At 41.3% G+C, this 25,217-nt stretch overlaps 1 protein-coding gene across 1 annotated transcript in view; it reads right to left on the minus strand.

Moving 5' to 3' along the window:
• RORB (RAR related orphan receptor B) overlaps positions 1–25,217 on the minus strand; it is a 72,310-nt gene that overhangs the window by 28,523 nt on the left and 18,570 nt on the right. The window contains exon 7 of the mRNA XM_054987593.1: positions 19,752–20,153. Within this exon, the coding sequence (XP_054843568.1) occupies positions 19,752–20,153 (402 nt within the window). The remainder of the gene's footprint in view (positions 1–19,751; positions 20,154–25,217) is intronic.

Consider the following 25,217-nt stretch of genomic DNA (forward strand, 5'->3'; position numbering starts at 1 on the left):
TTTGAACAAAGTACATTTTATATATTGTAGAAAGTACATTTTACCAATTATCACCGCCTACCCAGGCAGACCAATTCAATTTTATTCTGCCCGTCTTTTAGCTGATTGATGTAAGGAAATTATTGCCAAGGTAGCAAGATCTGCGCCCTGGTTTGTGTAATCAGATAGAACATTATTACTTCTAGAAATTTTAATTAGATTTTAATGATTTTATTCATTTCAGTACATTGTTATATTTAATTCTTAGATATTCTTAAATTTAGAGTTAATGCACTTGTTGTATCTAACTGTATATGCTGATCTGAATTTTGATCTCGGGATTGTTTTAATAAAACTGAAGATATTGAATAGTAGCAACATTAGTAGTAAGCCACTGCCAATGGAAGATACAAACTAGATGGCATAATGTTATAGGATAATGCTGCCATAAGTACTATATCTGCTTATTAGGAATTATTTTTATGTATATAACTTTTAATTATTAACATATATTGGTATCATATTTTGAATCATATATTGGTTTTACATTTTTAAATTGTATTTTAGGGTAGTGTACTTTCTTGTTACTGTGTTATGCTAGTCTTTGACTGTAAATTAAAAAAATAACATAAGGACTCTCTCCCTTTGGGATCCAATAGACAAATGCCATTATGGATAACAACATGTTGCTCTGTGGGCCCAGTACTTGCCTGCCACTGCTGTGAGGTAAGAACTGAAATGAAACAAACCAACTTTTTGGTGGGAAGGTATCATTACAATTTGGTTTCCCAGATTTGGTTCACTGTTCCAGAAACTGATTTAACAAAATGAAACAGACATTTCCAGGTTATTTCTAGCTCTTATGTTTACACACCACTAGAGGGGGATAGAGTTGGTAGGCTGAAGTTGAGCACTGAACAGAATGCTGCCTTCAATTCTCATGGTAATAGAAAAAAAACCAGCAGAACAAGGATGTTGGAAATTGTAGTTTGGTGTCCTAATGTGAGGAATTGAGCATCAATCTATTTTCACTAGATCTTCTGTATTTCATAAAGCTAAGCGTACAATCAAAATTCAATTCACATAATAGGGCATCTGTTTCATAGCTAAGGTGATTTAGCAGGCCACATCAAATATACATAAAACCAAGTGTGGCATATAGGGCAGAGAAGTATCTGACCCTACTAGCACATGGCTCACCATTCAGGACTATTATTCCAACCAAGTTTAAGCTGTTCAAAGGATGGTGTGCTCAGTACATCTCTTGAGCACCTTCCTTCTTTCGTTTGTTCCTCTTTTCCCTTGAGAGAGCCTCGTGTTCTAAGCATCCTCTTTAATGCACAGGGAACCATGGAACTTTGAAGTGTGTCTCTTAAAATACTGATAATCACCCTCAATTAAAATGAATAATGAATTTTAATTTACCACTTACCCTTAGGATATAGCTGAGCAGCTAAAAGCTCATTTCAGCTTATACCCTAACTTGAGTTCTCTTAGGGATCTAGTTTGAATTAATGCAGTAGTAATTCCAATGCTTTGTTCAGTGCTGTATGAAAGTTTTTATATAATTTCTTTTAAAAATCATTTCCCCCATTTCTAATGAAAGTACCCTTTCAGCAATACTGTTTGCCTATAGGTGACAAAAAAAATTCTGAATGCATATCTAAAACCTGGTAAACATTTTGGGAGAAACTAAATGAGAGAACTTATTAGTGACAATGACTTTTAACGAAGATAAACATTTTATATACAAAAGACAGGTTTTTATAAATAAAAATGATCACTTGAACACGTGTAAATTATAATTAGTGACTAGTGGTCTAGATAGCATATACCTCTTTGAGAGAAACCAAGTGCAAAAGAGCAGAAAATGAAATGAATACAATGAAGTCATCTACTGTTACATATTAGGAAGAGGAGGCCACATAGAGAGTACATAACCAGCTATTATAATCACAAACTCACATCAGGAAGAAACCTTAAACTGGCTACTAGCAAGAGCTGAACTGAACTCAAACTGGAAAGGGAAACTGCTCTTGTAAAGAGGCTGAATTCCAGTACTTTCTAATGTGGCAAGCTAAGTGGGCCAATTAGGGTTAAGAACATAAGCATAAGAACATAAGCAAAGCCATGTTGGATCAGGCCAGTGGCCCATCCAGTCCAACATTCTGTCACACACAGTGGCTAGAAATCCAGTGCCATCTAAAGGACTGTCAGTGAGGCCAGGACACCAGAAGCCCTCCCACTGCCTTCCTTCCAGCACCAAGACAACAGAGCACCACCTCCCCACAAAGAGAATACCATCTATCTCCTGTGGCTAATAGCCACTGATGGACCTCTGCTCCATATATTTGTCCAGTCCCCTCTTGAAGCTGGCAATGCTTGTAGCTGCCACCACCTCCTGTGGCAACGAATTCCATGTGTTTATCACCCTTTGTGTAAAGTAGTATTTTCTTCTATCTGTTCTAACCCGACTGCTCAATAATTTCATAGAGTGCCCACGAGTTCTTGTATTGTGAGAAAGGGAGAAAAACACATCTTTCTCTACCTTCTCTAATCCGTGCATTATCTTGTAAACCTCTATCATGTCTCCCCTCAGTCGTCTTTTCTCCAGGCTAAAGAGCCCCAAGCGCCTCAATCTTTCCTCATAGGGAAAGTGTTCCAACCCTTTAATCATTTTAGTTGCCCTTCTCTGTACTTTTTCCAGTGCTATGATATCTTTTTTAAGGTGTGGCAACCAGAACTGTACACAGTACTCCAAATGAGGCCTCACCATCGAATTATACAGAGGCATTATGATACCGGCTGATTTGTTTTCAATCCCTTTCCTAATAACCCCTAGCATAGCATTAGCTTTTTTTATGGCAGTCGCACACTGTGCTGACGTTTTTAGTGAGTTATCTATCATGACTCCAAGATCTCTCTCTTGGTCAGTCTCCGCCAGTTCAGACCCCATCAACTTGTATTTATATTTTGGATTTTTGGTTCCAATGTGCATTACTTTGCACTTGGCTACATTGAACCTCCGGGTTCCCGGTCCCTTCACCCTCGGGGTGGGAGGCAGTGCTTCCATGTTCCGCAGTGGGCCAAATCGGGCCCATTTGGGGTCAAATCAGCTTGCTATGGAGCGTGGGAGCACTGCCAGGATGGCACGACAGACCCTGGAGTGTTCTTGCACTTTGCAGCAGGACAATTGGGGCATCAAATGGGCCTGATTTGGCCTACTGCAGAGCACAGAAGTGCTGTTGCGAGGGCCCTGGAGAGTCCCTGTGCTTCACAGTGGGCCAATTTAGGCCCCCAACGGGCCCAATTCAGCCCCTTCGGGGCCTAAATCAGCCCTCTGCTGAGCACACTTCCATGCTGCACCACCTGGGAGCACAGCCAGGTAAGCAGGGGTGGACAATGGGAGCAGGTGATCCCCCTTCCCCTGCGGGGGACTGACAACCCTAGGGACAATATCCTACTGTACATTTGCAGTTGCCCATTTACACCTACTGGTGTCTGAATTAGGACTACCTCAGATGCTCTATTTTCCTCCTTTTTGAAATCCTATATGGAAAATGTTTATATGCCATCACTTTCAGAAGTGATGTCATTGTGCCTTGCCAGGAGTGTGACCAGGAGGCTTTTTGCCTCTGGGGCCCATTGCTCAGGCCTTCCCCTCCCATTGGCCAGGTGAGTGGTGATGGGAGTCAGAGGCTGGGAGTGGGGGATCCTCTGCCCCCACCGGAGGACCTGGTAGCCCTAGCCTGAAGGCACCTTTGCAAGTCTGACATAGGCTGGTGGGCACCACCACAAAATGGCTTCCCCAAGAGGCCTAGACAATCTCAATATGTCAGGGTTATGAATAGCCCTCGTAATAACTCGTAGGCATTTCAGGCAGAAGCTCTGTTTAACAGGATGTCTTACTGTTTTACAGTATTTTATTGCATACACACAGCTTACTTTTTAGAGTTGCCAGGTCCAGGTTAGGAAATTCCTGGAAATTTGGGGGTGGGCCCTGGAGAGAGCAGGGTTTGGTGAAGGGAGGGACGTCAGCAGGGTATAATGCTATATTCACACTCCAAAGCAGCCATTTCCCCCAGGGGAACGAATCTCTAAGGCCTGGAGATCAGCTGTAATTCCAGGAGATCTCTAGCCACCACCTGGAGACTGGCAACCTTACTTTCAGTCACACTATGAAGATCCTTATGCCATGGTGGCAGTTGCAGACAAAGCAATGTTTTCTTTTTAAAAAACCACACAACCAATCAGAAGCCCTGCTTGGCAAAAGTCCCATCTGGCCCAACCCACTTTCTGAAAATAGAGAACTTATTGTTGGCACTAAGTTCCAGCATTGGTGCTTTCATTCCCTTATCACTTGCAATATTAGCATTTATCAGATTTAATGATTTATTTGCTTGCCAGTTGAGCTCCGTGCCCAGAAATTTTGTTCAGTTTCCAATTGCTATTCTTTTGTCCTTTAATTAACATGTTGGACATTTTATCCTATAGCTTACTGAGAAATGAACCTTTTATTGTTACATTCTTAGGCATGCAAGCCACAAGGTTATAACAACAAGGAAACTACTTAGTGTATTATTCTGTGCCTTGAGGAAGGAACCTTTCTGATCAATGCAGGTCATTTTCATGCGTTTTTAAATCTACTAAACAATATTTTTACATCTGTCAAATTCAAATTTTGGATTATTGACTTTGGAATTTTATCTTGAGATCCAATTCGTTCATATTTGTTAGGTAGTCGTTGTAACAGTGTTGCAGGATATTTTAATGATTGGTTAACACCGGGCAACATTGCAATCTCCCCTGTTTTGTCTGGCTAAAAGGAAAGGTAGGCTATCTGGGCAGGGTACTGTTTATCACTGTTAGATCTAATCTGATGGCAAATATTACATAGAATCTGCACATAGGGTATATTTATTTAATTGCATTATCCCCTCTTCAGTGGGGACCTAAAGTGGCTGATAGCTTTCTCTTTCCCTTCTTTTTATCCTTACAGCAACCCTGTTAAGTATGTTAGTGTGTTATTGGACCAAGTTTTTATGGCAGAGTGAGGATTTGGATACAGGTATTCCAGATCCTAATCTGACACTCTTAACTGCTACTCTATGAAGACTCTCCAAAGGTGGTGAAATGTAGTTGCCAAGAGTTGTGATATTGGAAGCCCCCAGTTCTAATCATGCACTCATAGGTGATCGGATAAGCTGCTAGCTCAGCCTTAGACTTGTATATGCAATGTGAGAATGATCATACTGACTCACCTACAGAGTACATGTAAGAACTGTAGTGATAATGTATATCGGGGTCCCTCCCCAACCTTTTTGAGCCTGTTTGTATGCACATTTGGAGCTCTGACACAGTGTGTTAGGTGCAGCAACAATATGACTGCCACAAAAAGGCTGCTACAGCTTACCTTCAGACCCATGGTCAAAAATCCTTGTGCTGTGGAAGCAGCCTTTTCCAAAGCAGTGTTTTTAATGATTTGCACAGCCAATCAAATTTCCAATCGTCAATAATAGTCAATTGGAAACCATGCTTGGCAAAATTCCCGACTGGCCACACCCACTTTCTAAAAACCCTTGGTGGGCACTAGGAAAGGTGTCAGCACCACATTGGGGACCCTTGATGTATATGAAACACTTTGAATGTTCTGTAACATAACAGAAATACTCAGTATTGCTATTATTGTTATTATTTTCCCTCCACAGAAATGAAAACGGGAACATTTCTCATATTTCTATAACGACAACAACATTTGGTTTATATACTGCCCTTCAGGACAACTTAATGCCCACTCAGCGGTTTACAAAGCATGTTATTATTGATGGTTGTTGGGGGTTTTCCGGGCTGTATTGCCGTGGTCTTGGCATTGTAGTTCCTGACGTTTCGCCAGCAGCTGTGGCTGGCATCTTCAGAGGTGTAGCACCAAAAGACAGAGATCTCTCAGTGTCACAGTGTGGAAAAGATGTAGGTCATTTGTATCTACTCAGGAGGGGTGGGGTTGAGCTGAGTCATTCTGTAAGAGTTTCCCAGGGTGTGGAATGCTAATGGCGGGAGGCTTCACTGTATCCTGAGGAGGTTCTTTTGCATAAGAACCTCCTCAGGATACAGTGAAGCCTCCCGCCATTAGCATTCCACACCCTGGGAAACTCTTACAGAATGACTCAGCTCAACCCCACCCCTCCTGAGTAGATACAAATGACCTACATCTTTTCCACACTGTGACACTGAGAGATCTCTGTCTTTTGGTGCTACACCTCTGAAGATGCCAGCCACAGCTGCTGGCGAAACGTCAGGAACTACAATGCCAAGACCACGGCAATACAGCCCGGAAAACCCCCAACAACCATCGTTCTCCGGCCGTGAAAGCCTTCGACAATACATGTTATTATTATTCCCATAACAATCACCTTGTGAGGTGGGCAGGGCTGAGAGAGCTCTGAGAAGCTGTGACTGACAGAAGGTCACCCAGCTGGCTTCAAGCAGAGGAGTGGGGAATCAAACCCGTCTCTCCACCACTCTTAACCATTACACCAAACTGACTGTATTCAGAAAAAATGTTACCTCAAACGCTTCCATGTTTCAGCAGCTGTATGCTTGCATCACTTGGATCAAAATTATATGTCCCTTGAAGGGCTATTTAGTGCTTGTTTTGAATGTGTGGGGAAAAGGCAGTTTTAATTGAGCTTATAGCAGAATTCAAACTGATTGATTTCTCTGCTGGAGGTTGATTTGTAATTCCATCCAGACTTTCCTGTGCTTTTCAATGCACATTTGAATTTAGTTTAAGTGTTTGAAGTGAGACCGGAGTTCATCATTCAGTTAAGGTGTTACCACAACACCTCCTCCCTGCAGGAAGCCTTTATCTTTTGAGCTTCCCTAGATCCCAGGGATACAGGGAGAATATATCTTGTATCAAACTACAGAATCACGATGTAGGCTACGTGCACTTCAATACCTCTCTGAATGGTTCCTGTAGAAAGGCAGTCTCACAATCAAATCGGGGGTGTTTTCAGTGACTCTGGGACCTCACACAACCTGACCAAGAAGAACAAGCTGTGTTTTCTGGACAATAACTCAGCAATCCTTTCCATTAATTGATGTACCTTACAATGTGAATCAGTCCAGTAAGCAGCTCAAATACTTAAACAGGAGAATAACTTCATCTCCTGCTCCATTAAGAACCATGAATTTCATTTTGCTTGCACTAACAGGAACCCCCTGTATTTGAGGCGGCTTTCCCCCCTGGAACTTCTGCTACCTATTTGGCAAGACACACAAAACGTTTATTCTACTTTACTTCCTTGAACTTTCTCATCCTTGCTCCATTCTTTTCTTCACTGATCTATTAGCATCGACCCTCCTAATTTCCCTGTTACTCCCAGATGACAAGTTCTTTCACCCTCTTGCATGACTATACTTTTCCTGGTCATCCTACCTCCCATCCCTGACTATGGCTTCCTTCCCCCCTTTAATCTCCCAAGCTACCCTCTGATTTTCCATGTGTACTCAGGGGCCTATATGCACAATTCCTCTCCCCCAGCTGGATTTTCTAGGTCTAGTTGTGAGTTGAACACATCTTTAGGTAAATTCTGAACTCCAGTGGACACTAGAGAAATGCTACTGTATTTTGGAGTTGCTGTGAATAAACTGCTGGTGCCTTGCTGGTCCCCAGTCTATCACGGAAGCTTGCTTGGGCTGGTTTCACACTCTCAGCCTAACCTACTTCACAGGGTGTCGAGAGGATAAAATGAATGATGTAAGCGGCTTTGGATCCCCATTGATGAGAAAGGTAGAATATAAGAGAAGTACATAAATAAATGATAAACTACAGGAATCAGACATTAACTACTGTAGCCTGCCAGTTGCCAAGCTATTTGGTAAGCCATTTTTGGTGAAGTGCAGTATAAATATAATTAATAATAATGACAAAGGTGTATCAGCTTTCCTGTTAATTTCCTCTTTCAAAGCTCTTTTGCCAATTCTCAGATGTCTTTGGCTTTTAAAGGTGATTTTATCACACAGTTTTGTAAGTTCTGCAGGTAGCTTTTGAAAAACAGTGACAACAAATTTGAATGTGCTCACACGGAGCATGCATTCACAACCTTTTGGATCACTGCTAACTAAAAATACCACTGAATTTCTTGAGCTAATCCATTTTACATTTTTGTATATCTATTTCTATGTATCCTTATTACAATGTGCCATACTGGAGCATGGTTAATTATCCTGGCTGTTTCCTAGAAATGTCTTCAAACAAAAATTACTTCCTTTTCTCCTCTCCAAATATTTTGCCCTTAAAATGAAGCACTGTAAATCGGGTGGGGGGGGGCACCAAAAAATCTTCAGCTTTATGTTGGCAGATGATCCCTTCTTCCTTGGAACATTCAACTATTGCTTTAAGCTGCAAGGATGATATTTGAAAGGATTTGGCATTTGTGTAAATTGATTAAACCTCCATTAAGAACAGTGCCAAAAGGCATCATTTGTCAGCTTGATAGTGACTTTATTAGATGGTCCTTGTTGTGATATATGAACTAGATAAATTTATAACAGGGATGCCCAATTCCAGTCACTTTTAGGACCACTTTGATATTTTCACTCACTGAAGACACTCACTGCTGACAGAGTGAAATCCTTTGTGTTCCCATTTTAACCCAGGTTTTTCTTTTTAACCCATTCTTTCTTAAACCCCCTTTTCTCTCTCAGTCCCAAAACACACAGAGTCTCTCTACATGAGACATCTTATACACTCAAGTGTGGGGAGATGCAATGTTAGCCAGGAATTGTAGTTTTAAAAGAGAGCCAAAGGCTCTGTCAATTTCACCTCTCTACAGGAGGAAAGTTTTAAAAGGACAGAGCTGGTGGATGGCTCCTCTGAGGGTTTGTTAATTTCATCTTCACCTCCCCAAAGGCACTGTCAATTTCACCTCCCCTTTGGGGATGCAAAGATACAATTAACAAACCCTCTGAGGAGCAAACTCCAGCTCTGTCTCTTTAAACTATGCTTCCTGGCATCTCCCTACACTTGAGTGTCCCCATGTAAGATGTCGTGGGTAGAGAGACTCAGTCTCATCTGTTGTTGTGCACCATGATAGGTCTGAACCCCCTGTCATTTTACCCACTTTGTCCCTCATGGACAAGGCATTCACTGTACTATGTACAACTGAGAGATGTAAAATTGCTAGACATTTTTAAGCCCTGGAGGAAAACAGAGGAGGGGAAGGATGGAAATTTAAGGGGAAGCTAAAATTCATACAATAATTACCTTTTTATTAACCCTAAACTAATTTTACTGCTTTAACAACATGAAATACAATATTTATAACCTAGCATATGAAATTGTACTACTTGGCATAGTTATGAAGTGTAGAAACATAAATGCATTAATTTTCTACTGACAACACTGTAAATATACCCAATACTAGAGAGAGAGAGAGAGAGAGAGAGAGAGAGAGAGAGAGAGAGAGATCCAAAATAATGTATCCTAAGCTAACCTAGTACATGTATCCAGTTTTGGACAGTTGAGATAAAGGAAACAATACACATTGAAAATAGAAAGCACAAATTCTGCAGTAACAAAAAGTGTATTATTTGAACAGAAGTTGCAGCACACATAGAACTAGCAACATTTTTGGATATCAAGTTAAATGTTATAAAATTGAAATCATTCACCTCTTAAATAGTGTATTATCATCATATAGAGTATAGCATATTAACTTTGCATACAATTAGTCATAGTTAAATAATAAATATATACTTGAAATTATTTTTTATGCCTAAAGTATATAAAGGCATTACAAATGCTACAGATAGAAAAACTTCATACTACAAAGACACTTGGAATGAATCCAATAAGACACGGATGAAGGCTTATTTTAAAACGTACTCTGTGGCAATGATGGTGGCAAAGAAACAATACTTTCCCACCATCACCGCATCTGCACAGTGTAGGTCAGTGGAGCCTACACTGTGGTCAGTAGGTGTGGTCAGAGTCTGTTGAGGTATGGCCTGCAGGAGGAGGTAGACTGTTTAGTGGCCCGCTGTGGCCATTCTGCTCAACACTTTGCAGATAAAATAGCTTGCATCACTCCAACTTGGACTCTACATTAGATGTGACAGGTAGGGTTGCCAGGTCCCCTGACTCCCCCAGCGGGAGATCAGGGGCCTGGCACTTACCTTGTTCCGTTCAATGGTTCCTGTTTGCATGCACAGTGCTCCCGACTTGTGCAATGATGTCACTTCCCAGATGTGACTTCATCGTGTGGGTCAAGGGGCAGCCTGGGAGTGCTCCTGCACTCACCAGGGCACCGAATCAGCCCCTCTGCAGAGTGCGATTTGGCCAGAATTGGGCCTGCTGAGGGCATGGGAGCATGCTCCCCCCACCTGAGGGGTGCCCTGGGAAGTGCACCTCTCCACTGGCCATGTCAGTGGGGGCAGGTGGGAGAGTGGGAAAAAGGGATCTCCTACCCTAGATGGGGGAATGGCATCCCTAGTGACAGGGTTAGATGGTTCCAGGGCCCCAACTTGTCTGCTTGTTTAAGATAGTTTTCAGTTTATTCAGTCAGAGGATGTGAACAGGATTAGACATGGGCACAAATTGAAATACGTATCAAATTTCATGATGAATCAGGGCGATTCGTTTATTGCAAAAATGCATTTTGTGAGGCCACATTTTTCACAAAATCCACTACTTTGGGGGATGATTCATTCAATTCGTGAATGCTTCGTGATGCCAGACAGGCTGGCGCCGATCCATTAATTCCCTAGGCAACATAGGCCTGGAATGTCTGCAGACCTTTTGTTGCTGTGGAAATCCCAATCTTAGCTCACATAACCTTGATAGGCAGGTCTCCCTGTCAACCTTAGAGCTGAACAATGCCAGTCTGCACAAGTTTACCTGGGAACTATAGTTGGAGACTAAGTGGGACAATTTCATGAAAGTTCATGGTTCGTCTTTTGTGGAATGCTATGAACCACGAAACTCAGGGTTCATTTTTTCCCCATTTCTTGCCCATCTCCAGACAGGATCCTTGGATGTTTGATACCTATCACCTGCTTATATGATCCTTGCCCTTGGCTAATTAAATCTGCTTGGAGGAGGGGCTGGTTGACTGGTTCCGAGGAGTAGTTAATGCCTCCTTGAGTGAAGAGGTGGTCACTTCAGCCTTGAAAGAGGCTGTGATGTGCCCACTTCTGAAGAAGTGTACCCTGGGCCCAGGAGATCTTAATAACTATCCACCAGTTCTTCCTTCCTGTCTACCAATGAAACCCCCAGGTTTCAAGCAAATTAGACAAACAGGGTTGATTTTACAGATCCCCAAATTAGGCACCTCTGTGCAACCACACTACTGGTTCCTAAAATGGCCATCAAACAGCAGCCAGCAGGAGAGCTCCAGCTGGCCACTAGCATTGGAAAAAAACCTTGTTTCATTTATTTCATTTCCTACTTTTACAGTGACTGACTGACAGGATTGCCAGGTCTCCCTGGAGAATGGCGGGAGGGCAAGGGCATGCAGTATTTACCAGGATGATCCTTGCATGTGTGCTTTGCATATGCACAACGGCTTCATTTCCAAATGCTAAATTTTGAGCTGATTCATTAAAAAACTGGCCCTGGTATGAAGCACATGTGAGTTCCTGTGCCCTGCACAATGATGCCACTCCTGGAAGTGACATCATCATGCACGGGGCTGGTGATTGGCAGGCAGAGGGCAAGCCACAGGGACTTTGCCCATCAAAGGGACTTTGTCCATCATGTTTCCCATTATGTCCCTTGCAGGGCATTGTGCTTGACAGATAAACAACTCCTGGTGATCCCTGGCCCGAGGGACATCCGTCTGGCCCCAGCCTGGTGGAACACTCTCCTGCTGGAGATCTGGGACCTGCAGAACCTATTACAGTTCCACAGGGCCTGTAAAACAGATATGTTCCACTGGGCCTTTGGCTGAGGACCAGCAGGTGTGCCCCCATTCCATCTAAGATTATCACCTCTTCTGTGACTGCCGTCAGCCATGTGCTCTGCCCACATGCTATGGCCTATACAGTTTTTTGATTATTTATCTAAAATAGCCTATGTATAATGGCGCCTGGATTATTTTAGTGATAGTTTTAAAAACATTATTGATTTTATAGCTGATAACTAATTTATTGTATTTTATGATGGTGTGAGCCGCCCTGAGCCCATTTGTGGGGAGGGCAGGATATAAACTCACTCACTCACTCACTCACTCACTCACTCACTCACTCACTCACTCACTCACTCACTCACTCACTCACTCACTCAATCAATCAATCAATCAATCAATCAATCAATCAATCAATCAATCAATCAATCAATCATCAATCAATCAATCTCTGGCAGGGAGGTTTACTCTGCTGAATACCAGGCCCCCAGTCATTCTGCCAGTATTTCCTGTGGGGGACTACGGGGGGGGAGGGGGCGCTGGAATTCTTGTATTTCATCCAAATGTCACCAAAAGGGCAGTAGATCTTCTGCCTGTCTACTTAAGAATCCCAAGTTTCAAGCAAATTGGAGAAAGTTTAAATTCTACAGGCCCCTGAACAAGGATACCCCCGCCCCAGCCATTGTAGTTGCACTTCCATTATTTCCTATGAGGAACATTTGAAGGTAGTGGTGTGGAGTCATTTTTTTTCTCAACCAAATGTCACCAAAATTGCAGTGGTGCTTCTTCTGCCTGTCCCGCAACCCCTCCCCCAGTTTCAAGTAAATTGGACATAGGGTTTAAATTCTACAGGCCTCTGTACAAGCTCAGGCTTTCTACTTTCAGAGGGGGGGGGGAATTCTCCTTTCACCCAGCAAGGAGGGGAGAAGGAGAAATGTGGCTCTCTGCAGCTAGGATTGGCTGGATGTACTCTGTGTTCTTCCCTTGCAAGGATCTGATGTGAAGGGGGAAATGCCATTGTCCAGGAAATCAGAATCAAAGGGAAACCTGAGCTCATGCTGCATGGCTGTAGTTCTGGAACTTGGGGAGGGGGGCACTGTTTTTCAGGGAGGGTGTTTTGTGATTGTCAAGCAGCCCAGATTAACTTCCAAAATAATTATTTTATTTTGTTTTAACTGTTATCTTTAGTAAATATTTTAAGTTCTATATCTTTTTGTTAAATTTTTAATTGTTTTAAATTGTTTTAATGATGTATTTATGTGTTGGTTTCAATGGCTTGTAACATAAGATTTTAGTTTGTATGTTCTAATTTGTTGGCTGTCCTGGTGGCCCTGTTGGGCAGAAAGATGGGGTAAAAATCCTACCTACCTACCTACCTACCAACCGACCAACCAGCCAACCAACCAACCAACTTATTTCACTCATTCCAAAACAGAAAATATTTCATAGAAGCCTCTCCCCATTTTTCCGTTGGAATCCCCCCAAGTTTTCAATCCTCAGGAATCCTCCCTCGATCCAAGAATCCCCTGAGCCCCATTTTTGACCTGGGTTTTCACATTTCTAGCATCAGCACAGATTCGTTTCCTCTATTTTTTTCTCATTTTGTCGGGCATTGCCCCATTTTTCAATTAGTCCCTGTTTTTCAGTGTTCTTGCCTTGTACCACTGCCAACATCTCATCATCTTCATTTCTATTATCTCCTTTTGCTCTGTTGCTCTATCTCTCAAGCCTTCCTACCTTGAACTCTTTTTCTTCCTTCAATTTCTATTTTTTTTGTTCTGTCTCATTCCCTGTATAACTTCTCCTCCTGTTTGTGAACTTAGTAGCAGAAGCAGACACATTTTTCATTCTGTCAGCAGTTTGTACTAATGAAAGGAATCTTAAATATAGCCAGGATATACACCAAAATGCTAGAAACTCCATCAGGCATCTCTCAGTCATACAGTTCAGATGTACTGGACATTCACCTATATCCACTTCCACTTTTGATAGGCAGGAATAGGGTCTTAGATGTTTCCACAAAGATGTGGGAAAGGATTGTAAATGATAGGTATTTGGAATTTAAGGAGACCCCCCACAAAGGGTGAAGTGGCTGCAGTTGGTTCACAGCCCGTGTGAGCTTTCGCCCTGAGCTTTATGTGTTTTGATCCTATTCTTCCTCCAAGGAGCTCAGAGCAGTGAACATTGTTTCCCTCCCCTCCATTTTAGCCTCATAAGAACATTGACAATCAGTTTAGACCAAGAGAGGCCTTACAGCCCAAGCACCTGGAACGTTTCATGGCAGAATAAGGATCTGAACCCAGGTCACTGAGATGCTCCAAAGCCAACCATTTAACCACTACAGCAAACTGCAAAAAGGTTTGTAGAGTAAACAAACAAACACTTTATATGGGTAGAATTTACATGTGGCAGGATTTTGCACGGATATAGAAGGCTGGCATAGCCCTATTGTAAACCATCTTTGAAGTATATATAGCAGTGGTAACTTGGATTGCAGCAGTAGCTTTATCAGACACTCCACTATGGATGCATCATTCACTCCCACACTAACTTAGCAATCAATGCTGTTATTATTTTGATTTCAACTGAAAGGGGGAAAGATTACAAAATCATGAAATGTGCAAGGACAGGCAGGAGGTCGCAGGGATGAGCTGTGGCATAATCACAGACTGCCACCTATCCTGATTCTTTGGATTATACTTTTTATTAAATTCAAAACATTTTGTCCTGAATGGTTACACAATTTCTTATTTTCTTCCGTTGAAACTGAGATCATAAAGTGTGCATTTAAAATTTTTTCACAGTTAATTATGACATTGTCTAGTTTTATTTGGGATAAAATCTTGGAATTGTTTTTCATGGGGATGTTCCAATGTGAAGAAGTCTTGGAATACCTTAATTGCCTGAACCAAAAAAAAAATCTTTGATTGACTGACTGAAATTGATACCAATAGTACCCTCACAAAACAGACTTAGACTCCTACTAAATTATTTCTTTTGATATTTTCTAAACCCTTAATGATACAGCTGAAATGATTGATTTTTAAAAAAAATCCTTAACCTTATGGCCTGATTTAGACATATTGCCCAAAAAAATAATGAATAATGACTAGAACTTTTAGATGCCCTCTAAATAAATAGTGTCTAAATAGTTTCTATGTAGAATTCTGATTATGGTAATAGTTAAATCACTCACTAGATGGCAACATTGATCCATATAAATATAGTTGAGATGCACACAAAGCATCTTAGAAGTTGTAGGTAAAGTGAAATAGGACATTTGCGCAAGGTGCATCTCAGATAGAGATCTATTGAAAAGAGACTTCCATTTAAAAGAAAAAAATTGGAGATAAATCTGAAATATTTTGCCTGAATGTTTATGAAGTTTCCTACTTTCTTCCAAAGTGATTAAAATTAAAAGTATGCATTTAAATTGTTTTACAGAGAAAATTCTAATTTTGTGCTCTTAGGCACATATAGAAACAAGTATTTTGGTGCTAATGGTACAATACTTAGTAAATAAACCCCATTTTCAGGACAGCTACTTCTTTGAGTAAGCCAACTAGGGTAGTGGGCCCAGTCTGAAAGCTTGATGTTTGAATTGCATGCATATACAGAAAAGGTTGTGGTTTCTTGGGAAGAACTGCTCTGAGAGCAGACAGATGTGTTGTGTATCTCACAGTGTTCCATCAACAATTCTCATGCTTTATTGAAGAAAGGCATACCAATTTAATTCCATATGAAATTCATATATGTATGTACATGTTATGGAGGTAAGGGAACATACTGCATATATCTTAAGAGCTTTTCTATTTAATTTGGGGAGCGTTTCTGGTACCTTTGGACCATGGAGGAATTTTCCATAATAAATAAGAAGCTTTTTTAAAAAAATACCCACTGCTAAGCTTATCTCTGCAATTATCAAAGGTACAGGATGCATATTTGCTCCAGAGCTGGACATCATATGTAAACATAACACAAACTTCTCTTTCTCAGCATGAGGTAAAGGAACCATTAATAATCTGTATAGAAAGCAAAACATTCACTGCCTTTATGCATTTTGAAAGCAAAAAGGCACATTTGTTCAGATTTGCAGGGAGCTGAGTTTTATAATCCCGGTTTTGAAAATGTGGTTTGAACCATTTGAACTTCCTCTTGTGCTTTTTCATGGGATGGCCTGAGACATAACAAATTAATTTCCCCTCCCAATGATTGAACAGTTCTCTGTTTATCACTAATGCAATTCAATTAAACCTAATATCAATTTTTCCTTTTTTAATAAAATGTTTTGGATGAATCAGGGTCAACTGTGCATTTGCAGGGCTGTGCCTCTGAAGTTGCCATCCTTTTCGTTGTCCCTCACTCTTAAAGGCTGCCTTAAAGTGCAGCCTTGGCATTCATTCCACTGTGTATCGTTCCCAGGAAAGTTTTTAGTTGCCTACCTGCTGAATGCTAGGTTGCATACAGACACAGAAACAAGACCAGAAAAACAGGAAGCAAACCTTCTCTCCTTTAATTTTCAGTAGCACCAATTTTTAGTGTTTGTACTTAATTTCTAGAAAAGGATATGCCGCCTAGCCATCCACTGTCTTATTGCCATTTCAGACCACATTTTGTCTCGATATGGCATTCCTTCGTTGATAATTCATTATGTAGGGCTCTCAGACATGATATAAATGATACAGTCTCCCCAAGGCATATTCTGTTTTTATGTGACATATTTTTTAGTAAAGACCACCACATCCTTTTTGGTATTTTGAGTTGTTATTTTGCCATCTTAGGAATCCATCACAGGAATTCTGTAATGATTTGCTGCAGTATTTGGAATATTTGTGTTATTCCTAGGCTTAGTATCTGCTGGCCATTGAGTTTTGATTCCAAACTGTCTGAAGAAATGGAGACTATCTATCTAGCTGTCTCTGTGTCTATAGTTCTCCTTCAAAGTACTGGCTTCAGTTTTACAACTTCCCTTGGAATGTTACCAAGGTCTAGTATAATATGGAATCTCCAGAACTCTGAGAGAGGGAAGGGGACCAGCACATCATAAGAGAACCAAACACATAATGCATATTATTGCTTGCAACAATCAACACCCATGGCAAATATTCATGCCGCACCTCTTATCACCAAACAGGAACAGGTTAAGTGCAACATTTACACCAGGCCTCAGTTACTATAGAACATGTACATTGACAGCAAGGGTGAGTACTATAAACACACACTGCATAATGTGCTTGCCTTTATAATGTGTTCCATACTATGTAACTTGTACTTTTTAAAATTCAGTCTCTAATATTTTCTAAGACCTGGTATTGGATCCCACAGATCTGTTCCACTAGCCGTGGCACTGTCATCTGGCTCTTTTGAGGAGCCTTCCTCTGACAGAAGAGGCTGTTAAGCAGAAATGCTTGTATTCAGGGAAGGCTCCTTACACTGTGGAAACTGCCCCAGTACACACACACACACACACACACACACACACACACACACACACACACACACACACACACACACACACACACACACACACACACACACACCCCTCCCTCACGGACAACTATACATTGGGGAGAAAACTACTACACTCAAACTTCCCTGACATCTGCTTTTCTACATGCAGTAGGTTTCTAACAGAAGCACATTCAGGGCCAAGCTACAAGTGACGAATGACACTTGAACGGCAAGTGTATTTCTCCCTGTTCACTTGCCCTCCACTCAATCCACTTGCCATTCAAGTGTCATTTGTCACTTGTAGCTTGGCCCCCAGTCAGGCTTTTTATCATCTATGCACAACAGTATCATTTTTCACACACTTATGAGGTGCTAGAGAGATGGCAGTACTGGAGTTAACCAAACTGCCTCCTGATAACTTCCAAATGTGAAGTATGTCTTGCATTGGTGAGGCAATTACTTCATGTTCTAACTGCAGAAGATTTCGTCCTGGTCTGTGCAAAGTGGCCTTGTTTGCGTGACAATTTTGGAGCATAAACATACCCAAAGCTATACGTTATGCTTGTTTAGTGCTTACCGATGCCCACAAAGAAACAACTGCCTATGTGGTGACTTCGGTGAATTGTTTTCTGCAGTGAGCATCAGGACACATTGGGTTACCACATTAGTTTAGCTTTTTCTCTGTGCATTGCAGCCTTTTTATTTCGACATCTGCTTCCCCATTCCTTGACATTGACTTCTGTTCCATGAGGCAGGTAAAAACTAATATTACTCAGGACATAGTAGTGGGGCCACAGTTGTAGAATTGTCTCCACTGGGCTGCTTGCATGGCAGCATCCCTGTGCATCTCAAGACGTTAAAAAAATTACCTGTAAACTCTGGCATGTTATCAAGCAGGAAAATATTTAAGCTGTTCTGGCAGTTATATTGGGTTTTGTTATGGATCTTTAGATTGATTTAGATAATGCATGCTCCCTTTTTCAGCTATTTAAGAAAATATGGTCAAGAAATTTTTCCGGCTGATAAATATACAGTACTTAGCAGAGTTATGCCAACTTAAATCTATTGACTTCAACAGACAAAAGATTATAACCCTACTTAGATCTGCACTGCACAAGTTTAGGCAGCTGCAGAAGTATGAAGAAAATATCTGAGGGGAGCAGCCACCATATGGCTATTGGTGTGTGCAGACAGACCCTAAAAAGTTACTAAACTTGTTCTTCTTAAAACATATTTTTAGACTGTGGGGTGGGAAGCCTAGAATGGGGCACAATGTTCCAAGAAAGAAGAGGATCAATACATGATAAAGATATTTCACTTTTTTAAAAAAGGTCAAGGAAACGGTATAGGGGAGGGAGTGGTTAACACTCCCCTCCATACTGCTTTTCCAATGTAAAATTTTCTATAGTTAGCTTTGGTGGTGTGTGGGGGTAGGGGTGGGATAGTGTTACTGTAGATGTCTTCCCCCTTTCCCCCAGAGATAATTACCCCAGAGATAGTGCATATATTTACACCAGGGAAATGGTAGAATGAGAAAGGGCTAAACACCACCACTGATCTTCAAATCAACCTCATAGGATTGTTTAGCAGTAAAAAGAAAACATGGTGATCCTGATGTTGCCTGGTGTCCCACATTGCATCTGGTTCAGTCCTCACTTGCAGAATAGATGATATTGCTGGCTTTGGGAGACCAGAGGACACAGTAAGTTGTTAAGTTTAAAAACTAGAGAAACTCTGTTACAGAATATCAACATATTGGCTGAAAGAAAAGCCATTGATGGTTGACAATTTATTATAGTTAGAACCTTTATTTCAGTACAAACCACAATGGGATGCTGCTTACTATGTGGGACAACTGCTAATCAGGTCTCATTGTCCATTATGTGAATAATAGCTAAAGAATTGCACTGCAATGTGTGAATCCATATCCTTCAAAGAGACAGCATAACCTCCTCTATTCTAGATTCTAAGTGCAATTTTACTCATATAAAGCCAGAGCGATCAATGCAAGATCACACAGGGAAGTTGTGTAGTGTAATTAAATTCAGAGTTAGTTCTCTTAATGATCCACCTTCAGATCTCTTTGTTGACAAGAATGTGCATAGTTGTCAAAAAGATCATTAAACCCTTCTGGTAATGAGCTCGTTTGATACACGCTCCCTATTTAGTAATTATCACTTGATTGATTCATCTGTAACTTTGGCATTCCAGCTTTATAATCAGATCATGAATTGTTCTATTTATGAAATGTAAACATTTTGGAATTATGTTAACAGAACCCACAACAAACTGAGCCAGGACCAATCATTTCCAAAAGAAACTTTCAAGTTCCATTCCTGCTAAAATAGAAATAAAATTACATATGCATGCCATTATTGCAAAAGGAAAAGAATGTTCAACATAGGGTATTCTTACCTATTTCCGCCATGGTTATCCCTGGAGCTAATTGCCCGTTGCTGCAAGAGCTATAGGTAAACAAGTTTGGTACAGAAGTGAGGTCATAGATAGGTTCCTGCTTGATCTGTTTGATTCCAGTCATATCTAAACCAGACTGATCTGGGGAGGGTTGGGCAGAATCCACATTATAATAACCCTCGGACTTCGGCAGATCAATGACATGCCCATTTGAATAAGTGCCCCCAGTTTCATTGTTCAGGTTGCTCAGGCCATTGCTGATGCTGCTGCTGTAGACGCGGGCCAGGGCTTCAGCCTCGCCGCTCTGCTGCTGCCGTTGTTCCTGCAGTCGCTGTTGGTGCTTCTGTACCTCAGCATACAGACTGTCCCTCTGCTTTTTGGACATTCTTCCAAATTTTACAGCTGAAACAAATCAATGAAGAAAGCCAGAACTAATTGTTGTCTTTTATTATCAACCAGCTCTATAAACAACATCTAGTGTGCAGAGTAATTAGCTCATTCATCCTTTCAACAATTCTGTGAGACAGCTTGTTGATTTTCTTATTGTAGAGGGGGAGAAACTGAGGCTCAGAGAAAATGACTTGCCAGACTGCCAGAGAATTCATGGCTGGGTAAACCTAACATTCAACTGAAATGCACGGGCTTTTCTTCCATATGCATTCACTGCCTTTTACAGCTACGGAACAGGCAGCTTTCCATCACTGTATCTCCATACTAGAAGATGCTTATGCCTAGAGTTTCCAGCCTCCAGGTGGGGCCTGGAGATGTCCCAGAATTACCACAGATCTCCAGACTACAGAGACCAGTTTCCCTGGAGAAAATGGTGGAAATGGTGGAGAGTGGACTGTATTGAATAACATCCCTGCTGTGCTTCCATCCCTTACCAAGCTCCACCTCCAAATCTCCAGAAGCTGATAGCCCCACTTCTGCCTATCATTTAGCTACTGAGGTCTGGAACCTGTGTGCATTAAAAAGTTCCCCCCTACAAATGGCAGAAGTGGAGGGGGATTAATTGGCGATGTCACATCACTGGCGATGCACTGACATAATTCCCTGTGTGCTCAGAAGTGATGTTATTGCATGGGTTGGGCCACCAGAGATGCTCTGTTTTTTCCCAGGGTTGTTTTGGCTTCCAAGTCAACTCTTACTACCTCTCATGGCTTTGATTTATAGATGCTTGGAAGGCTCAGTAATAATGCTGTGTTTACCTAACAACCTCCAAAATGGTGACTGCATTTATTTTTTTATATTTAAGATTTTCTTATAAATTTGGGACTTCTTCCGGGTTTGCAGAAAAATATCTCCATCTGTCCTTAACTCCATTTTATGGATCTATTAATCCACTGCCTATTACCTGGTCCAGAATTTGATATATGATATTCATCTGAAGCTGTGGGGAAAGGTGATTTATGGGTGTTTTACTCCTTCCATTAATTTCTCTGCCTCTCCTTAACAAACATGCTATTCTGAACACTCAACTTAATTCCTGATTTTCTTAGCAGTCAATCTCCAAACATTGGAATGAGTTTGAGTATGGTTCTTTCATACATCTGCCCTCCCTCCCTCAACATTTTTACAGTTGTGGAATTGGTTTATTTTGTTCTGCCTTAAATAATCAGGATTTTCAAGTGACAATTATGTCATCATCAGTGATGTCACAGCACCACCACCTCCTTTATATTTTTTGTGCATGCTTCTATCACTGTAGCAATTTTTTAAAAAAAGATCAAAAATGAACACATGGGGAAGTCTTTGCATGGGAAAGCCTAAAAGGGGAACACCTCCACCACCCATACCTATGCCCCCCCCGAGGTCCAAACCTTGAGAGCCTTGCCTGGGCTGACTCAGAGCCAGGAAATGGAAGCCAACACTGGGAGGGCAAACTGACCTCTGTTGGGAGGTACCATGGAGCAGCAGTGGCTTTGTGCTTTTCAAACCACATTGCTTTTTTTGGCATGAGAATTGGTCACCCCCCCCAGGCCTCCAGGGATTTTGCAAATTGTTTTAAATCATCATTTTCATATCATTATATCAATCTACCATTGTAACAATAGATGTAGCAGTTTCCTGAATCCTAAGCTATGTTTTTTTAAAGTAAATCTCTAACCCCTACCCTTGTGGAGATAAAAGAAAAAAGTCATATCTCCTCAATAAAAGGAACTAGAGACTTTTTTTAAAAATGAAACCTGAGAATTCAGAGAATCTGCTACATTTATTAGTACAATGGTAGATTGATATAGATATGAAAACGATAGTTTTAAAAAACAGGAAATGCACAGTGCAATCCTAAGCAGTTACACCCTTGTAAGCCCATTGACTCTAGTGGACTTGGAAAGATATAACTCTTCTTAGGATTGCACTAAAAACCAGGGGTGTGATGAGAGGGAGGAGTGCTTTGATGATGATGAATGTCCACACATAGAAAAGGAGGTTGGAGGGGGATGGGAGTGGGTGGAACAAATAAAACTGAAAGAAGTGAAAAATCAACTCAAAATCAGCTTCCAGAAAAAGGTTGTGGTAAAAGTGGTCTCAAAAGAGCTGGAAAAAAATCAAGGAAAAACAAAAATAAAAACCTGAAGTGAAAACTAAAGGCAAAAAAAAAATGTGTGTGGAAATCAGAGTATAAATTGAAGCTGTATGGGGCCAGAACTGATGGGAGAAAACTATGCAGAAAACCCCAAACGACCAAGATATTACTCAATGAAACTTCTATGACTGAATAGTTGTTTCTAGAGGCAACATGCATCCATTCTGTACTTAGAGATTTACGTTCTAGAAACTCTGGGGACCCAGAAGAAATGACAACTCTTGTAAGCAGCACTAAAAATTTTTAACAAGGCACCCCAAGAAGCAAAAGTAGGTACAAACAAATCACAGAAAATAATTTACAGGTTTCAGAAAATAAGGACAGTCTCTGGTAAATTGGGACAGTCAGAGCGTGTGATGCTGTCAACACAAAAGGATAACATGTTGTTGTCTTATATTCACAGTGTGCCTGCTGCTGTATTTTTGACAGACAAAGCCTTAGGGCTTAGTTGTGATCCCAACCACAATCACTTGCACAAAAGTAAGTTCAATTGAAATCAATAGGACATCCTTCCAAGTAAATGTGCCAGGCAGCCAGCACCCTGCTGTGAATAATGAGCAGGCCTGCCATTTTTTTCCCATCTCTACATGTTCACCAAACAGCAAACCAGAGCTCTATAAAAATGTACAGCCTTCAGATTTGTATCCTGTGTGATTTATCAATTTTCTCCAAACCTTTAATCTGTGCACTAACAGGATTAGTACCTTCTGAAGATAACAGGCCCTAAAGCCCTATTATCACAACCTGTCAACAGGGCTGTTATCTTCACATACTTATTTTTAAAAAAGAATGTTACAGGTTAGAGTTAAGGCCTAGAGGAAAATAACAGTCTTGAAGGTAAATGCTCTATAGGAATGCCACTTCCTCCAAAGCAGAAACATTCATGGATTACTTTCCAGTCATACATTTGCAACATATAATCTTAAAGTGCCAAATGTGTTCATTCCTCCTGTGAAGAAAGGGAGAGAATTGTGCATCTTTTGGAATAGGCTGATGTTATAATACAAAGCCACTCCCCTGTCATTTTCAAGAGGTAAAGCAAGAGTAACGTTTTCACAGTGCTCTTGCCAAATTTGATGTGTGCACTGCTAACAGTCTGTGGTATATGAGACAGAAGAGGCCAGACTGACCAGTAGCTCCTCCTTGTTTTAGGTAATATGGGTTTTATTATTTTTGACAGTAAAGCACCATGACAACCCTAAAAGGATATTAAGAGTGCATCTACATGAAGATTTCCCCTCTACACTGGCAGCAAAAAGCCCTCACACTAAACAAAAGCATCTATATGACATTTTGCCCTATCTGGGTATAACATATCTGATCTCTGTATTTGAGGCAGTTCAATATACAGGGTGGTTCAGAGCAGACAAGGTAATCCATAAAGTATGCTAGATCAAGACCATATAGGGCTTTTCAGCTATATAATGCAAGATTATAATGAGGTAATAAATATAAGTGATAACCATTACTCAGACCCCCACCCCAATCTTGACACAATGGTTACTAGAAAAAGCTACAAATGAGACTTTTGTACTATTCCTAAAAATAATTGTCTAAAAAGGAATCTCAGGGTGCCACTCCTGGCCTGGTAACCAGCAGGAGACCAAGAGGGGGGAATATGAGGGGGTGGAAGATTGAGATAGTATGATGTTACTTCCGGGGAAATCCTCAGAAGATGAGCTTTATATATAAATAATGGAGTAATAAATAAAAGTGATAACTAATACACAGAGCATTTATTTATTTATTTATTTTGATTTATACCCTGCCATCCCCACAGATGGGCTCAGGGCAGCTAACAACATTCAAAAAATACATTAAAAGTCACAAAACCATAAAATCAATAATACTTTTTAAAAAATCATTAAAATAGTCCAGGAGCAGGCTATTTAAACAAATATTGGGAGACGAGGGCAGCCCCAGGAAAAGTGGTGGTCTTAGATGGAAGAAGGAGGACACCCGCTGGCACTCAGCCAAAGGCCCGGCGGAACATCTCCATTTTACAGGCCCTGTGGAACTGTAACAGGTCCCGCAGGGCCCAGGTCTCCAGCGGAAGAGTGTTCCAGCAGGCCAGGGCCAGGGCAGAAAAAGCCCTGGCCCTGGTTGAAGCCAGATGGATGTCCTTTGGGCTGGGGACCACCAAGAGTTATTTATCTGCAGAGCGCAACACCCTGCAGGGGACATAATGGAAGAGGCGGTCCCACAGGTATGCAGGTCCTTGTCCATGAAGGGCTTTAAATACCAAGATTAACACCTTGAACCGGATCCAGAACTCCACTGGGAACCAGTGCAGCTGGCATAGCACAGGATGAATGTGCGCTCGGATTGGCGTTCCAGTAAGGACGTGTGCCGCTGCATTCTGGACCAGCTGGGCAGCTCAGTATAGAGTGAGTTGCAGTAGTCTAGCCTAGAGGTGACTGTTGCATGGATTACTGTGGCCAGGTCCCGGGGAAAAAGATACGGCGCCAGTTGCCAGGCCTGTCGAAGATTAAAAAAGGCAGACCTGGCAATGGTCGTGACCTGGGCCTCCATTGAAAGTGTGGCATCCAAGGTCACACCCAGGCTCCTCACCATCAGCGAAGGTTTCAATTGTACCCCATCGAGGGCTGGGAGCCAGGTCCCCAGCTCGATTGCCCCATGACCCAGACACAGAACCTCCATCTTCAGGGGATTCAATTTCAGGCGACTCTGATGTAACCATACCGTCACAGCCTCAAGACCCTAAGGTAACTGTAGCAAGTTTAACACATATAAGTTGCTAGTTGTAATCCTATTGCTGTTTAAATACATAATTTAGACTCTTTTTGTTCCAAGGGTCAGAAAGATTGACAGAAAAAGAAAGTTTGGGTTTTACATTACCATATATGTGGTGTCTAAAG

This window comes from Eublepharis macularius, chromosome 8 (genome assembly GCF_028583425.1).
Source record: "Eublepharis macularius isolate TG4126 chromosome 8, MPM_Emac_v1.0, whole genome shotgun sequence".
Lineage (NCBI taxonomy): Eukaryota > Metazoa > Chordata > Lepidosauria > Squamata > Eublepharidae > Eublepharis > Eublepharis macularius.